Genomic DNA, 19,099 nt, shown 5'->3' with positions numbered 1-19,099 from the left:
ACAGCAACGCCGGATCATTAACCCACTGAGCAAGGGCAGGGACCGAACCCGCAACCTCATGGCTCCTAGTCAGATTCGTTAACCACTGCGCCACGATGGGAACTCCGTGTTTTAGGTATTTTTGAAATTGTTTTTGTTCATGAAATGATTTCTAAATTTTTAGCATCTTTATAGATGGACTTTATATTAAAGGGATCTTAACAAAGATCCCTTTGCTAAGACTAGTGGTAGTTTAACAGACGAACAAAAGAGAAGCTCAAAAGGAAGTAACTTTTTGAAGGTGAATAAGGCATCACCAGTAAAAATTTTAGTCTTAAGCACAGACTTACATTGACATTATATATTGTAGAATCTCAAATTTCTTACCCATTTTCTCCTTTTAATAATTACCTTTTGATTTTCAGTAAAACAGAAATTTTATTTAAAATGCAGGCTGAGGAGTTTCCATAGTGGCACAATAGAAACAAACCCAACTAGGAACCATGAGGCTGTGGGTTCGATCCCTGGTCTCTCTCAGTGGGTTAAGTATCCACTGCTGCCGTGAGCTGTGGTGTAGGTCTGAGCTGTGGTGCAGGTCTCAGACACGGCTTGGATTCTGCATGGCTGTGGCTGTGGCGTACGCCAGCAGCTGTAGCTCCAATTTGACCCCTGGCCTGGGAACCTACATATGCCGTGTGGCTCTAAAAGAGCAAAAAAAAAAAAAGTTTAGGCTGAGGAGTTCTCATCATGACTCAGTAGTCAGCGAACCCGACTAGCATCCATGAGAATTGGGGTTTCACTCCTGAGCTTGCTCAGTGGGTTAAGGATCCAGTGTGGCCATGAGCTGTGATGTAGGTCACAGACATGGCTTGGATTCCCTTGTGGCTGTAGCTGTGGTGTAGGCCTACATATGCCACGGGTGTGGCCCTAAAAAGACAAAAAAAAAAAAAAAAAAAAAAGGCAGGCTAACTGTGTATCTTGTGGGCATTTTTCTCCGACATGTATAAAGACAAACGACAGACGTCCAAAATAGTTTATGTGCTCCAGCTCATGTTTCACTTCAGATCCTGTTCCTTAACACCCTTAAACTTAAGTCAACTAGGAGCTCCAACGGTGTGCCAGACAAATTTTATTAATTAACAAGAAAAATAAACTTGGGTCTAGAGATGATTATTGCTGGATCAGCAATACGAACAGATTTTACATTTTACCTCCCGGAAAGCCTGATTTTCACCTTTCCAGTTCAGTTTTCATTTGGCCTCAACGTGAGAGCAGTTATCCATATATAATCTCCCTAGTGCACCTGTCAGGTGTAATGTAACCTTACTGTTGCAAATTTGTTAGAATCCTTTCATTTTCTTTTATACTATAACCAACACAAAAAATGGCTTCCTAAGTGACATTAACTCCAAGCTCTGGTTTAGTGCCAAACAGAGTTAGCTTACCTGCCAATTATGACCTAAAGTAGCAACTACAAGGGGCATTGAAATAAGGCAGTTTAAAAACCCAATCAGCCAGAGAGAAGGGCTTTACCCCAGCAGGAAAAGGCAGGTAATCTCTCTTTCCTGAAGTTAAATTGACCTGGTTGCTACGCCTACTGATCAATCCTAAATACACAGTTTCTAGGCAGGAAACCATTCCATTTGTCATTTATTAAAGGAGGCTCCCCCTGGCTGGGTTCCAAGTCAACAAAACTCACAAATCTCTCTCCCGGAACTGTTTCCTGGTTCAGGCTGGTTCTGAACGGAATCGGAGCCTGTGGCTAAGTACTCAGTCAGCTAAACAACCATGGAGACCAGAGGCTTCTCAAGGCAAAGTTGTGGTGTCCTGCTCTTAGCTCTTTGTTCTTTTCTTCAACCAGTAATATTGGATATGACAATAATCCAGGCAAAGGGCACTGTGCTTCCTCCCAGAGGGTCAGAAAGAAATCGGTTACCTAGATAAATTTCCACAGGAAGTCAGAACGTATTTAAGGTGAGTCTGGGAGAATCGGCTGGATTTAGATAAATACAAAAATACAAGAGAGCATATACAGGCTGGAAAAATGGCATTAACTAGCATATGGAAGAGAAAATGTGAACATTAAGTTTTGAGATGAGGAATTTGGCTGGAGCAAAAATGTATAAGAAAAACAGAAGAAATGGCATTATATTCTAGCTCCAAAACCTGAAGGGGAAACTTGGGCCTCAGGACAAAGCATGGGTAGATTAGTACATGAATTATCGATCCTAAAAGTACTTTGCAAATGATAAAAGCAGGGGTCAGTGATTTGGGGGGAAGCGTTACTCTACATCTGCGTTAATTCACTCCCTCTTCAATTCCATGGAACAGAAGGGCGGAGGCTGCCCATACTCCCTCTCCCTCTGTCTCCCGTGGCACGAAGTGACCAGATGAAGTGTGTGAACAGAGGAACATGACCTGAGGGCACAGCCACAGACAAGCAAGAAAACAGATGGATGGTTGGGAGGAAGAGTGGTGTAGGTTCTCTCCACTCACGAAAACTTCCTCTCACATTTCAGATCCTGTAAGTCTCATAAATAAGCAGAACGGACAGTCTTAAAACCCCAAAGATCAACCCAGATGCTTGTCTTCCCATCTTTTTATTTAATTTGGTCTTTAGGTCTTTTTCATTTTCAAAAAAGTCCCTTATAAAATGCAAGTAAATTCCAGAAAGGAGTTATGGTTTAAAAATTAGTTACCACTTTAATATCTAATAGTTAAAATAGCTTCAGTGTTCTAGAAAAAAATCAGAACATATTTCTCCTCCCAAAGAGTCTATAATCAAATACATTTGAGAAATAGCATAGTATAGACCCCTCTTATAAATTCACAAGGCACATTAGCATTGAAAAGACAGTAAAATGTTCAGTAGTTAGAAAATTTTAAGTATTTTCAAAACTCTTTAACTATTAAATATATTTCTCCTACAGAACACATATAAATATACTTTAAGATATGATTATTTTTAGAACATAGTTTAAAAAAACACAAAATTAGAGTTCCCGTCATGGCCCAGGAGAAACGAATCCAACTAGGAGCCATGAAGTCACGGGTTTGATTCCTGGCCTCAATCAGTGGGTTAAGGATTGGGTGTTGCTGTGAGCTGTGGTGTAGGTTGCAGACATGGCCTAGATCTGCTGTTACTGTGGCTGTGGTGTAGGTTGGCATCTGTAGCTCCGATTTGACCCCTAGCCTGTGAATCTCCATACGCTGCAGGTGCAGCCCTAAAAAGCAAAAACAAACAACCAACCCACCCCAAAACCCCACAAAATTAAAATAAATGAGTGATTAATAACAGGACATAGAAAAGAACCACCAGGGTGGGGAGCATTAAAAGGATGAAAGGAGGATGAAAGAGAGCATAGGATTTTTAGGTCTTTCTCCAATAAGTAGAGTAGTAGTTAAGAGTCAGGAATTAAAGAACTTGGTGCATGGCTAAACAACTTTTACAAATGATCGTTTTTATGCTACTGATACCAAATGTAATTTAACTTACCAGCTCTGCAGTTCGGCAAAAGCTTGTTTCATTTTCTTAATGGAAGCATCCATTTCTTCTTTAACTACAACTCGATATCGTGCAAGAGACACTGTGCAGCGCTGGAGGTCTTTCACAGATTTTTCAATATTGGAGCCTTAGGGGGAAAAAACCACAAGAAAAACAAAAAACCCCAACAATAAAAAAAGGAGCACAGGTAACTTGAAAGTTGGATCTGAACACCTGAGCATATAATGTAACAAATGTTATGTGAACTAAGAATGCTCCCTAAACAACCACACACCTCAGCAAAAAAATGGATATTTCCATAGATTAAAAAAAATAATAAGATGGAGTTGGAGTTCCCATTGTGGCACAGCAGAAACGAATCCGACTAGTATCCATGAGGATGAGGGTTCGATCCCTGGCCTCGCTCAGTGGGTCAGGGATCTGGCGTTGCCGTGAGCTGTGGTGTGGGTCACAAACGCAGCTGGGATCCCTCAGTTGCTGTGGCTGTGGTGTAGACTGGCAGCTGCAGCTCTGATTCGACCCCTAGGCTGAGAACTTTCATATGCCCCGGGTGTTGCCCTAAAAAGCAAAAAAATAAAAAATTAAAATTAAAAAAAAAAAAAAGATGGAGTAAGAGGAAGCAGAGTTACTGTCCTATCTTAAAAACTTAACATACAAAGTATATGAAACAATGGTTTTGAGATGATAAAAAACAGGTAGTACTTCCTACTGTCCCCTCACCCGCCCAAGAAAACAGAAACAAAAGAGTGAGGCCTATGATTATCCCAATTTACCACCATAAGAGAGTTTCCAGGCTGCAATGCAAGGAGAAGAAATCCTAAACTGGGCCTGGAAGTCTCCCTGAATTGAGGGAAGAGAGTTGAGAATTCAGGGAGGCCAAGGTGGCTGGAATTCTCAGGGTAGAATACTGGAAAGAAGAAAACTATACAAAAATGAAAAAAAAAAAAGAAATACAAAGATTTACAGGGGATTGTGAGTGCATAGGTGTGCAGAAACTACCTGAAACAGGGAAAAGACCCCTGGAAAGGAGCAAGTGGAATGATCCTCAGGGCTCACCCAGCCAGAACGGGGTACCAAGTTGAGAACTTATGAAGGGTATTGCCTCAGTTTTAGACTAAAGGGTGCTCTAGTTCCACCTAACAAAGCTTAAAAAAAAAGCAGCCTTCAGACTGTTTCCAAATAATAATCCCAGAATAAATCACAAGAATATTTAAGAAAATACAGAAGCAAAATTCACGTCCTGGCACCTACTAAAAAAATTAGTAGGTGTATAAAGAAGCAGAAAAATATGACTGACTCATAATGAAGAGAAAAATCAATTAACAGAAACAGGTGCAGAAATGACACAGATGTAGAATCACTTGGTAAGGACATTTAAACAGCCAATATAATCAGATACCATATGTTCAGAAGGTAGAGGAAAGCATACGCATGTTAAGGAGAGTCAGGGAAGGTATTTAAAAAGACTCCAACAGAACCTCTAGAGCTTAAAAAAACAAAAAACAAAAGACAACCAAAAGAACGAACAATGTCTGAGATGAAAAATACCCTGGATGAGATTGACAACGGATTAAAAACTGTTTTAAAAAAAAGATTAATAAACTTGAAGATAGCAATTTTAGAAACTACCCAAAATGAAATGAAACAGAGAGAGAAAAAGGCTTAAAAACAAACAAACAAACAACTATTTGAGTAGGTACCAAATTTTAAAAACTCTCTAAATGACAGGATTTAGTAGAATATAATTCACTATGTAGACATTGTGAAATTGATAAAAAGTTCTCTCACAGTAGTACAGTCTAAAGCACTACATGTGGGTAAGCCAACTTTGTAGAAAAAAGATGAAATACATTTACCTAACCAACACATTTTTACCAGTTTCTAACAGTTCTTCTAATATTTACCAATGCCAAAGTTATTACAACTGGTAGTTGGAAAAACTGATCTAACAAATTTATAATCTGCCAAGATACAGATTTTCAATTTTTTAAAGTCTTCCTCATCTCAACTTGATTCCTTTAAAAATCTACCTAAAAGTTTTCAAGTCCTGTGCCTTTATTCTTGCTGGACTAAATAGTGTCAGACTTGTCTTTCTGCACCAAGTAAAGCACCATGTTAAAAGATGAAAAAGGAGATCATCACTAATTAAATTTAGCTCATGTGGCATAAATAATTCAATAAAGAGCTACGGGTTACAAGTGTCTTTTACATTTCTCTGTTTCACTTGTTCAGTGGAGTGGACTGCCATGCTTAGATGTATGATCATCAGAAGGGCTATTATCTCTATCTATTAAATTCTTGGCTGATTATTTAAATGAATATTATAGTTTTTCTGTTTTTTGTCTTTTTAAAGCAAATGGCTACCAATGGTCAATGCTAAGCACTTAAGAGAAAATGACTTTGTTTAAAATATTTCTTTAAAATGTCAAGTCAGAGATGTAAAGCTTTTTACCGTTACGTCAACCAGGAGATAAAAATGAAGGTAACAGCACAGAAATATTGCAGTAAAGCAAATAAAAGGAACAGCTTATGGAGTTCTCCTGTGCTGCAGCGGGTTCAGGATATGGCATTGTCAAAGCAGCAGCTCTGGTTGATGCTGTGGCATGGGTTCCATCTCTGGCCCGGGAACTTCCACATGCCACAGTGCGGCCAAAGGAAAGAAAAGAAGAAACAGGCTAATGTTTACAGAAAAGTCATCCTCGCAGTAGAATCTGATTTTCATTCACAAAAAGGATCCCTATTATTATAATAAGACTATACAGCATCTAAACTACTTTCCAACTCCAACTGTGTGCGCAAAATTAGGGAAAGCCTGGGTAGTCATTGTCTAGAAAACAGAAAAAGTATTACCTGCTGCCCTTGTGACACCTCATCTATGAGAACAAGGTGATAATTTGCCCCCTGACTTACCTAGCTTTTTGTTGGTGGAAGAGAGTGGAACATCTTCCAAGCCTAGATTTGAAAACGGAGGTCCTAAGGTAGATCTTGAGAGAGATTTAGCAGCATTCCTATTTTGTTGAGAATTCTGAGTGGAGTGCATAGTCAAAGACTTGGACTCAAAATCAGAGACACCATTCTCCAGCATGGATCCTGTCAAAGAAAGAGGCCAGTATTTTATAGCACAACTTAGGGGTAAATCAACCAAGCAATCTTAAGTACATACCAAAAAAAAAAAAAAAAAAAAGGGTAAAAATGTTTGCAGCAAAAAGATACCTCTTAAAAGGTTGTGAACAAAATCAACTGACCGACTAGATCAAAGAGCAGAATCGGTGAGGCTTTGAATAGTGGATGGCTTAGCTCTAAGCCATGTCCTAACTGAAGAAGAGGAGGAGGATTCTGTGTTAACCCATTTCCAGACAGGCTAGCTGAACCTTGGAAACTTCTTTGCAGTTCTGGGCCCAAGGAAGTGAACAGAGTCAGTATCACTTTGGACAGCATCTGTAAGCTATGCTGAGGAAAAGACTTTTACACTGTCCAAGGGAAAGAAGAGTTTTTAAAGTTTTAAGGGAAAAAAAAGGGGGGGGGCAAGAGTTAGGAAACGAGAGGAGAACAAGCTCAGAAGGAAATGGAAGCCATTGACTATCTTTGGTTTGTCTGAGATCAATGTAGGTGCCATATTTTTCTCTTTGTATGTGCATACTAATCAATAAGAGAACATCTGAGGAATACAGCATGATTTGAAGAGTACAGCATAATTCTTTTCAGAATTTTTTTCTTTTTACAGCCACATCTGCAGCATATGGAAGTGCTAGGCATCGAATCAGAGCTGCAGCTGTTGGCTTATACCACAGCCACAGCAACACTAGATCCAAGCCATGTCTGCAATCTATACCAAGCCATATCTGCAACCTATAATGCAGCTTTCGGCAATGCTGGTTCCTTAACCCGCTGGGGCCAGGGATTGAACCCACATCCTTACAGAGACAACGTTGGGTTCTTAACCCACTGAGCCACAACAGGAACTCCAAGAGTACAGCATAATTTTAAAATTGGTATTACATTTACAAAGCCAGCAGCAACAAAGGGAAATAGATTAATAAACAAGTACTGAAGAAGCCTATTTTTAAAAAGATACTTCTAATATCTTCCCAGCACTCATCAAAATGGTTAATGAAACAAACAAAATGTACAAGATAATCTGAATTTACAATTAACACTAATCTTAATTCTTTAGTAGAAACCAAATGTGGGACTATAAAAACAGTCTACTTTCAATGAAAGCTCTGAGATTACAGTTATGAATATATATTCCTCACTGTGTTGAGATTTTCAGTCAGATTTTCACAAGGCTGATTTGCACTAAAATTAAAATATGAGACAATGGAATAAAAATTATATATTTTTAGCCTTTGACAATTACAAAATGTGACTCTTTCACAAGAGGTAACGAAAACCAAAAAGTAAAAGACTAATCCAGATTTCATTTATTGATTGCTTTCTCAACCAGGAAGCCTCAGTATTTTTCAATAGAACGCAACTTTTCAAAGACCTGTTAATAAATATACTCACCTGTTCTAGTCAGCACATCAGGTGTGGCAGACTCAGGATCCTCCAATTCTCTGGCATCTACTGAAAGTGTCTCCATACCTTCACTGAGTGAGTCCACTGACTCAGTGTCATTGATGGCACCGTTGACGTGGTAACCATTAATACCACCTTTCTCTGAGGATGGTGCAGACTGCTCCTCTTGAGTGGGAACCGATTTATTGGAATCTGGGATACTGTTACTTGGTTGTGCTGCAGGTTTTGGTTTGCTTTTCTTCTTTTTGTTCTAATATTAGTAAAGATTTGAAAAAAAAAAAGAGAAGAAGAAGACCCCCACAACCATAGAGGTAACTGGAGCCACCCAAAGGCAACCAATGTTACCAATTTCTCATTTGCTCTTATAGAAACTTAACACATTTTTGTGTATGTTGAACCACTGACTGAAATAACTGTGTAAAATACTATGGATAAACTCAAACACATAAATATAAAATATTAATGCATGGCAAAACCCACCATAAGAAAGATTAACACATAAACTACAAAATGTGAAACAAATATGGGTAATATACACAAAGAACTAAATATACAGAGAGAGAGCTAACAAAAAATAAAACAATACCCCAATAGAAAAACCAGTGTAGGATATAAACATATGGAATGAAGTGAAACTTCAGTCTAATAAAGACATAAATTAAATCTGTACCACAAAGAATTCTGCATCAGAAATCTGTCTCTCCACCTAGACAACAATTACACTGGCAGAATCTGTCTAACTATTTTGGAACCCTGGAGTCTACTCAAGGCTTGTAATTTCAAAGAGAAGACTTGGATGGTAAATTATGGTTAATTTTAGTCAACTTCAGTTCTGAGCACAGAAGCAGCTACCCACCCCCTACCTCCAGTAGGGAACAGGCAGCTGTGCACCTGTTCTTGGTGCAGCTGGCACACAGCTTGCTGGAACCAGGGTAAGCAAAAAGGACTCTATCCTCCAAATATGTGGAATCTGTGCTGTGATCACCGACTGCTGCTTTTGATTACAAAAGTACAGACAAAGAGACAGGCAGCCACTACTGTTGCACCTCTTCTCATTGTTGTAAGCCCCTCCCCCTCTGGCTGAAGTGACTTTCAGGGGAATTAAAGGGGTAGTGCCCTTCCTCCTCTTTCATTTTGCCTTATTCATCTCTTTTGGGAGCCAGACATCAAAGACTAGGTAGGTCATTCAAAAACAAATGCACATATGGGAAAATTCTGAAAATAGCCATGCACACCCAGGGAAAAGTTTAGAAAAAACCTGAGAAGACCTTAAGTTTATACCTTAGGCTGACCTTTGGTACAGAGATAGCTGACAACAATTTTAAAATATAATAATAACAAAAAACAGTAAACCTGGAGAAAGGGGAAGAATCTGATTTCTAGAATTATCACATTGTTAGAATAAGATGTCTAGTCTTCTTTTATTATTATTATTATTATTTTTTGGCCTTCCCACAGCATATGGAATTCCCAGGCCAGGGATCAGATGTGAGCCACAGTTGCGACCTAAGCTGCAACTGTGGCAATGCCAGATCCTTAACCCACTGTGCCGGGCCAGGGATTGAACCTGGATCCCAGCACTCCCAAGACACTGTGGATCCCACTGCACCACAGTGGGAACTCCTCAAATGTCTCATTTTTAACAAAAAATCAAAATATAAAGAAGCAAGAAAGTATGGCCAATTCAAAGGAAAAAAATAAACCAACAGAAACTGTCCCTGAAAAAGACCTGTTGAGAGATATACTAAAAACTTTAAAACAAATATGCTCAAAGAGGAGTTCCCACTGTGGTGCAGTGGGTTAATGATCTGACTCATCTCTGTGGAGGTGCCAGTTTGATTGCTAGCCAGAGTTGCTGCAGCCGTGGTGTAGGTTGCAGCCCTGGCGTGGATCTGATCCCTGGTTTAGAAACTTATATATGCTGTGTGGGTGGCCAAAAATGAAAAAAAGAAAGAAAAGGGGGAAGAAAGAAAGAAAAAGAAAAAAAAAAAAAAAAGATGCTCAAAGACCTAAAGGGAGATATAATGAAACCTGAAAAATCAAAGTATTAACTAAATGGAAATAAGAATAAAGAGATAGAAAACCTAAAAAGAAATTAAAAAAGAAATGCTGGAGCTGAAAAGTACAATAACTTAAATTTTAAAGAATCAGTGAATCTGAAGATATGACAATGGAAATTATGAGGCTGAGGAAGAGAAAGAAAAAAGACTGAAGAAAAGTGAACAGAGCCTAAGGGGTCTGCGTGTCTCCATCAAGCAAACCAACATATGCATCGTGTTAAGTTGGGGAAGGAGAAGAGGGAAAGGGGCAATAAAGAATGTTTGAAGAAATAACAGCTGAAAACTTCCCAAATTTGATGAAAGGCATGAATATAAACACCCAGGAAGCATAACGAACTCCAAGAAACAGTGAGACACCTTATAATCAAAGAATGATTGACAAAGAATCTTTTTTTTTTCTTTAAATGATTGCACCCCAGGCATATGGAAGTTCCTGGGTCATATGGGGACTGAATCTGAGCCACAGCTATTACCTACGCTGAAGCTTTACCTACACCAGATCCTTTAACCCACTGTACTAGGCCAGGATAGATCCTGTGCCTCTGCAGTGACCCATGCTGCTGCAGTCAGACTCTTAACCCACTGAACCACAGCAGGAACTCCCAAAGAGAATCTTGAAAGCAGCAAGAGAGAATCTACTCAGCACACACAAGAGATCATCAATGAGATTTTTAGTAGATTTCTCATCAGAAACTGTGGAGGCCAGAAGGCAGTAGGCACATATATTCAAAGCACTAAAAGAAAAAACTGTCAACCAAGAATCCTCTATCTGGTACAACTGTCTTTCAAAATTGAGGGAGAATTTAAGACATTCCCAGGTAAACAAAAGCTGAGGGAGTTCCTAACCACCAGACCTGCCCTGTAAGAAATATTCAAGGGAATCCTGCAACGTGAAATGAAAGAACAGTAGGTGTTAATCTGAAGGCATATGGAGAAATAAAGAACTTAATAAAGGTAAATACATGAGCAATTACAAATGCTGGTATTATAACAATGGTTTGTAAATATATGTTTTGTTTTCTACAGGATTTAAAAGACTAATACATCAAAACAACAACGACGACAACGACAACCCAACAACTAATAGCCTAAAAGCTAGTATTACTGCAACTTTGGTTTGTATCTCCAGATGTTGTTTTCTACATAATTTAAGAGACTAATGCATTTAAAAGAATTATTAGCTTATACTTTGCGGCACACAATACATAAAGATGCAATTTTGTGACATCAACAACTGAAAAGGGTGGGGATGGAGCTATCAAGGAGCAGAATTTTTGTAAGTTACTGAAGTTAAGCTGGTCAAATTTCAATTAGTATTATAACTTCTGATCTTAAATGGAATCCCCATGGTAACCATAAAGAAAATAGCTACACCATATACACAAAAGGAAATGAGAAAGGAATTTAAACATTTCACTACAAAAATTGATTTAACACAAAAAATTACAGGAACATAAGAAATAAGGGATTAAAAAAATCTAAAAATATTGAAAACAAACAGCATGGCCAATCCTTCCTTATCGGTCATTACTTTAAATGTAAATGGATTAAATTCTACAATCAAAAGACCTAGATTTTAGAATGGATAAATATACATGATCCAACTATATGCTATCTACAAGAGATTCACAAATAGACTGAAAGTGAAAGAATGGAAAAATATATTCCATGCAAATAGCAACTAAAAGAAAGCAGGGATGGTTGCACTAATATCAGACAAAAATACACTTAAATTTTAAAAGCTTATAAGAGACCAAGAAGGACAGCATACATTAATAAAAGGTTAAATACTGAAAGAAGATTTAACAATTAGAAACATTTATGCATCTAACGACAGCCCATCAAAATATATGGAGCATGGAGTTCCTGTTGTGGCACAGTGGAAATGAATCCGACTAGGAACCGTGAGGTTGCAAGTTCAATCCCTGACCTTGCTCAGCGGGTTAAGGGTCCAGCATTGCTGTGAGCTGTGTAGGTTGCAGATGCAGCTTGGATCTGGTGTTGCTGTGGCTCTGACATAGGCCGGCAGCAACAGCTCTGATTAGACCCCTAGCCTGGGCACCTCCACATGCCATGGATGCAGCCCTACAAAGGACAAAAAAAAAAAAAAAAAAAAAAAAATATATATATATATATATATATATATATATATATATATATATATATATATATGGTGGTTATATATATATATATATATGGAACAAATGGAATTCCCATGTGGCACATTGGGTTAAAGATCTGGTGTTGTCACTGCAACTGCTGTGGCATGGGTTTGATCCCTGGCCTGGGAACTTCCACATGCCACAGGTATAGCCAAAAAAAAAAAAAAAAACCATGGAGCAAAAACTGACAGATTTGAAGGAAGAGACAGACAATTCCACAATGATACCTGGAGATGTCAACACCCCACTCACAATAATGGACAGAACAACTAGAAGATAAGTAAAGAAATCAAGGATTTAAACAATAAAATAGGAGTTCCTGTCATGGCTCAGCGGTTAATGAACTGGACCAGTATCCATGAGGATGCAGGTTCGATCCCTGGCCTCACTCAGTGGGTTAATGATCTGGTGTTGCCTCGAGCTGTGGTGTAGGTCTCAGACGTGGCTCAGATCCCACATTGCTGTGGCGTAAGCCAGCAGCTACAGGTATGATTTGACGCCTAGCCTGGGAACCTTCATAAAATGCGGGTGTGGCCCTAACAAAACAAAACAAAACAACAAAAAATACGATAGACCAATAAACATATATAGAACACTCTATGTAACAACAAAGAATATATGTTCCTCTCAAGTGCACGTGGGACATTTTCCAGGATAGACAACATGTTAGGCCACAAACGAAGTCTCAATAGATAGGTACCATACAAAGTGTAATACAATGAGATAAAGTTAGGAAACAATAGCAGAAGGAAAACTGGAAAATCTATGATACTGGGAAAATTAAACAACACATTTGTAAATAATGAGGTTGCGGGTTCGATCCCTGCCCTTGCTCAGTGGGTTAAGGATCCGGCATTGCTGTGAGCTGTGGAGTAGGTCGCAGACGTGGCTCGGATCCCGCGTTGCTGTGGCCCTGGCGTAGGCCGGTGGCTACAGCTCCTATTCGACCCCTAGCCTGGGAACCTCCATATGCCACGGGAGTGGCCCAAGAAATGGCAAAAAGACAAAAGGACAAAAAAAAAAAAAAAGAAAGAAAAAAGAAAAGAAAAAAAAAGAAAGAAATACTTAGAGATAAATGAAAATGAAAATACAATATACCAAAACTTAAAAGCAGTGCTAAGGAAGAAATTTACATTACGTTTAAAAAAAGATACCAAGTTAGCAGTTTAACTTTACAGCTTAAGAACAAACTAAATTCAATCCTGTCAGAAGGAAGAAAATAATAAAGATTAGAGCAGAGATAAATGAAATACAGAATAGAAAGGCAACAGAGAAAAATCAATGAAATCAAAAGCTGGTTCTTCAAAAAGATCAACAAAATTGACAAACTTAGCTAGATGGACTAAGAAAAGAGAGAAGACTCAACTTATTAAAATAACAAAGAAAAGTGGGGACATTACTACCAATTCTACTTAGATAAAAAAGGATAAGAGAGTACTATGAACAATTGTACACCAACAAAATGAATGACCTAAATGAAATGTTAAAATTCCTAGAAATACAAAACTTACCAAGACTAAATCATGAAGAAATACAAAATCTAAGTAATAAGGAGACTGAGTCAGTAATCAAAAATCTTTCAGACAAAGAAAAGCCCTGGACCCAATGGCTTCACTACTGAATTCTACCAAACACTCACAGAAAATTAATACCAATTCTCAGAAGAAAAAAAACAAAATGAAGAGAAGGGGACATTATCTAACTCATTCTATGAAATCAGCATTACCCTGATACTTAGGCAGTCAAAGATGCTACATGAAAAATACAAAACAATATCCCTTATGAATATTGATGAGAAATTCTCAACAAGATGGCACCAAACTAGAGTTCCCATCTTGGCAAAGTGGAAACGAATCCAACTAGGAATCATGAGGTTGCAGGTTCGATCCCTGGCCTTGCTCAGTGGGTTAAGGATCTGGCGTTGCCATGAGCTGTGGTGTAGGTCACAGATATGGTTCAGATCTGACACTGCCGTGGCTCTGGGGCAGGCTGCCAGCAACAGCTCTGATTAGACCCCTAGCCTGGGAACCTCCATATGCCAAGGGTGCGGCCCTAAAAAGGCGACAGACCAAAAAAAAAAAAAAAAAAAAAAAAAGCACTAAACTAAATTCAGCAGCACATTAAAAGGATTATATAGGAGTTCCTGTTGTGGTTCAGCAGAAATGAACCCGACTAGTATCTATAAGGGTTCAGGATCCAGCGCTGCCGTGAGCTGTGGTGTGGGTCGCAGACGTTGTTTGGATCCTGCGTGGCTGTGGCTGTGGCTGTGGCAAAGCCAGCAGCTGCAGCTCTGATTCAACCTCTAGCTTTGGAATTTCCATATGCTGAAGATATGGCCCTAAAATGTCAAGAAAACAAAAACAAAAGAAACAAAGAAAGACAGAAAGAAGGAAAAGAAAAACCCATAGTGTACAAATGGTTAAAGAATAGAGCTTTCCCTCAAAGATCAGGAACAAGGTAAGGATGCTCACTTTTGCTACTTATTCAACATAGTACTGAAAGTTCTGGACAGGGCAACGAGGAAAGAAAAATGAAATAAACAGGCATCTAAGCTGAAAAGGAAAAAGCAAAATATCTGTTTATAGATGCTATGATCTTATATGTAGAAAACTCCAAAGATGGCACACACACAAAACTGTTAGAACTAATAATCAGAAAAGTAGCAGGACACAAAATCAATAGTCAAAAATCAGTTGTACTTCTAGACATGAACAAACAATCTGAAAAGAAAATTAGAAGACAATTCAATTTAAAATAGCATCATCATAAATAAAATACTTAGGAATTAACCAAGGAGGTGAAAGACTTGTACAATGAAAACTATAAAACACTGCTGATAGAATTAAAGAAGAGATAGATAAATAGAAACACATTTCATGTCATGTGTTGGAAGACTTATTATTAAAAAGTCAATACTACCCAAAGTGATCTACAGATTCAATGCAATCCATTTCAAAATCCCAATGATATTTTTTGCAGAAATAGCAAAACCCATCCTAAAATTCACATGGAACCTCAGGGACCAAAACAATCTTTAAAAAGAGAAACAAAACTGGAAGATTTACATACCTTTTAAAACTTACTACAAAGCCACAGTAATTAAAACAGTGGGTACTGGCATAAAGACAGACATATTGACCAATGGAATAGAATAAGACAGCCCAGAAATAAACTCTCACATGTACAGCTAAATGATTTTTTTTTTTTTTTTTTTTTTTTTTGCCATACTCCTGGCATATGGAAGTTCCCAGGCTGAGGATTGAATCCAAGGTGCTACTGTGACCTATGCCACAGCTGTGGCAACAATGGATCCTTAAACCACTGTTTCAAGCCAGGGATTGAACCCATGCCACTCAGAGACAACACCAGATACTTAACTTGCTGTGCCACAGTGGGAACTCCCCAGCTAAATGATTTTTGACAGGGATACCAAAGACCATTCAATGGGGAAAGAACAGTCTTTTCAAAAAATTGTGTGGGGAAAACTGGAATATATGTACATACAAAAGAATAAAGCTGGACCCTTACCTAACACATTATACAAAAACTCACTCAAAATGGATCAAACACCTAAGTGTAAGTCCTAAAACAATAAAACTGTTGGAAGAAAATATAGGACAAAAGCTTTACAACACTGAATTTGGTAATGATTTATTGGATATGATATCAAAGGCACAGAAAAAAATACAAATTGGACTTAACGACAAAAAGACAACCCACAAAATGTGGGAAAATATTTGCAAATCATATACCTGGTAAGAGACAAATATCCAGAATAAATAGAGAACTCTTAAAACTCAACAACAACAAATAAACCACCTGATTAAAAAATGGGCAAAGGACTTGAATAGGCATTTCTCTGAAGAAGATAACACAAATGGTCAACAAACACATGAAAATGTTCAACATCACTAATTATGAGGAAATGCAAATCAAAACTACAATGAAACATCACTTCATACTCATGAGGACAGCTGCTATCAGAATAAAAGAGAAAAATGGGAGTTCCCACCGTGGCTCCCAAACCCAACTAGGATCCATGAAGATGTAGGTTCAAAGCCTGGTCTTGCTCAGTGGGTTTTGGATGTGGCATTGCAGAGAGCTGTGGTGTAGGCTGCAGACTCGGCTCAGATCCGCGTAGTGTGTAGGTTGGCAACTACAGCTCCAATTTGACCCCAGCCTGGGAACCTCCATATGCCATGGGTGTGTCCCTAAAAAGGCAAAAAAGAAAGAAAGAAAAAAAAAAACAGAAACAAGTGCTGGAGAGAATGTTGATAAACTGGAACATTTGTGCACTACTGGTAGGTATACATAATGGTACAGCTGCTGTGGAAAATAATATGATAGTTCCTAAAAAAACAGTAGAGAAGTTCCCATCGTGGCGCAGTGGTTAAAGAATCCAACTAGGAACCATGAGGTTGCGGGTTTGGTCCCTGGCCTTGCTCAGTGGGTTAACGATCCGGCGTTGTTGTGAGCTGTGGTGTAGGTTGCAGACGCGGCTCGGATCCCGCATTGCTGTGGCTCTGGCGTAGGCCGGTGGCTACAGCTCTGATTAGACCCCTAGCCTGGGAACCTCCATATGCCACGGGAGCGGCCCAAGAAATGGCAAAAAGACCAAAAAAAAAAAAAAAGAAAGAAACATCATATCGACCCAGCAATGCCACTTCTGGATACATACCCAAAGGAACTGAAAACAGGGTCTCAAAGACATTTTTGTATGTCCATTTATTGATAACAGCTAAAATGTGGAGGCAACCCAAGTGTCCATCAATGGATGAGTGGATAAGCAAAATGCAGTGTGTACATAAAACGGAATATTATTCAGCCTTAAAAGAAATTCTGTAATATGTCACAACATGGATGAAACTTGAGAAATTATACTAACTGAAACAAGCTAGTCACAAAAAGACAATTACTGTATTATTTCACTTACATGAGGTACTTAGAGTAGTCAAAATCTTAGAGACAGAAAGGAGAATGGTGGTTGCCAGGGGCTGAAGGGAGGGGGGAATGAGAATTACTTTTTAATAAGCAAAGAGTTTCAATTTTATAAGATGAAAGGAGTTCTGGAGATGCATATTTGAAAGATGCTAAGAGAGTAGATCTTAAGATTTCTCATCATAAGAAAAAAAATTGTTTTGATACCATGTATGATGAGGAATGTCAACTAGACTTACTGTGGTGATCATTTCACACATACACACATCACAATACGCACAAATATTGAATCATTATGTTGTACACCTCAAACTAATGTTTGTCAATTATACCTCATTTAAAAAAAAAAAAAGAAGTAAAATATAAACCTTTCATGGGCAAATTAGTCCAGATGTTGACTTAGGATGAACTTCCCCACCCCATCCCCCCAAAAAAGAGTTCTGTAATGTTTTAAGATGGTAAATTTTATATATGTTTGACCACAGTAAAAAACATTTGGAAAAAAAGCTGCACTACAACATCATTTTCCAGCTATTGGATTAGTAAAGTTCAAAATGTCTGATAACACTGTTCGGACTGATACGGTTGAAAGTGTAAAAAGGTATTCTCAGAGTTCCCGTTGTAGCTCAGTGGTAATGAACCCAACTAAGAATCCATGAGGACGTGCTGCTCAGTGGGTTAAGGATCCGGCATTGCTGTGAGCTGTGGTGTAGGTCACAGACATGGCTTGGATCTGGCGTTGCTGAGGCTGTGGCTTAGGTCAACAGCTGCAGCTCTAATTGGACCCCTAGCCTGGGAACTAACATATGCTGTGGGTGCGGCCCTTAGTGAAAAAGAAGAAAGCAAAGAAATGCATTCTCATACATCAATTGTGGAAGTACAAAGTGGTACTCTCTATGGCAATCTGGTAATACTTACCAAAATTACAAATACATATACACTTGAACCCAGCAATTCCATTTCTATGAATTTATCTTGGGTGATACTAACACATGCAAAATGATATATGTACAAGGTTATTCACTAAAGTATTGGTAATAATAGCAAAGGACTGTCAACAACCCAAATGTTGACCAATAAAAGAATGGCTAAGTAAGTTACGGTACGTCTAAACAGTAGGATGACTACACAGCCGTTAAAAAAAAAAACAACAGGATTGTTCCCGTCATGGTGCAGTGGAAACAAATCCGACTAGGAACCATGAGGTTGTGGGTTCAATCCCTGGCCTCGCTCAGTGGGTTAAGGATCTGGCGCTGCTATGAGCTGTGGCGTAGATCACAGACATGGCTCGGATCCCGAGTTGCTGTGGCTGTGGTATAGGCTGGCAGCTGTAGCTCCGATTAGACCCCTAGCCTGGGAACTTCCATATGCTGTGATGTGGCCCTAAAAAAGCAAAATAAATAAATAAATAAATAAATAAAAAGGAAAGCTCTTTATATAACAACAAAGAATAAGTTCCAAGATATATTACATGAAAAAGAGCAAGCAAAGAGGAGAATATATATTCATATTTGTTTATACATGCATAAAATATCCTGGAAGATACATAAGAAATTGATAATATAGTTCGCTTCTGGGGTGCGGAACCAAACAGCTGGGGCATAGGGATGGGATAAAGATGTCTGAGTGTATTAACTTTTATAGCTTTGCATTTTGAGTCACATGAATATATTACCTATGCAAATAGTAAAATTAAAACAAAAAAATCCTTTACCTTTTATTTTGTCAGCCCACAACGCTGCTAGCAATACTTAATTCTATTTCTAAGCCTAGACTGACAGGACTGAATCAATTTTCCCCAAACTCTTTTTGTAACCCTAACAGGAAGACTACTGGACCTCCAGACATAATCTTTTCCTCTCCACAGCTCTCATCTTTCTTTCTCTTAAGTACTTTCTACCACATGAACTGGCAAGGTTTTCATATTCCCGTCC

At 38.5% G+C, this 19,099-nt stretch overlaps 1 protein-coding gene across 3 annotated transcripts in view; it reads right to left on the bottom strand.

Moving 5' to 3' along the window:
- Positions 1 to 19,099, bottom strand: part of SPATS2 (spermatogenesis associated serine rich 2) — a 137,323-nt gene that overhangs the window by 19,371 nt on the left and 98,853 nt on the right. For all 3 annotated transcript variants that reach the window (XR_014803175.1, XM_021091602.2, XM_013988258.3), the window contains exons 6-8: positions 7,994 to 8,255; positions 6,395 to 6,574; positions 3,476 to 3,611 (exon numbers count right to left, since the gene is read on the bottom strand). Coding sequence is in view for 2 of the 3 variants with exons in the window: in XM_021091602.2 (XP_020947261.1) it covers positions 3,476 to 3,611; positions 6,395 to 6,574; positions 7,994 to 8,255 (578 nt within the window). In the remaining variant the exon portion in view is untranslated. The remainder of the gene's footprint in view (positions 1 to 3,475; positions 3,612 to 6,394; positions 6,575 to 7,993; positions 8,256 to 19,099) is intronic.

This window comes from Sus scrofa, chromosome 5, assembly GCF_054392235.1.
Source record: "Sus scrofa isolate SSC_HxYL_T2T_F1_AM1 chromosome 5, Sscrofa_HxYL_maternal_Yorkshire_Landrace_v2.0, whole genome shotgun sequence".
NCBI classification, from domain to species: Eukaryota; Metazoa; Chordata; class Mammalia; order Artiodactyla; family Suidae; genus Sus; species Sus scrofa.
This window is presented reverse-complemented; position numbering and strand designations above follow the sequence as displayed.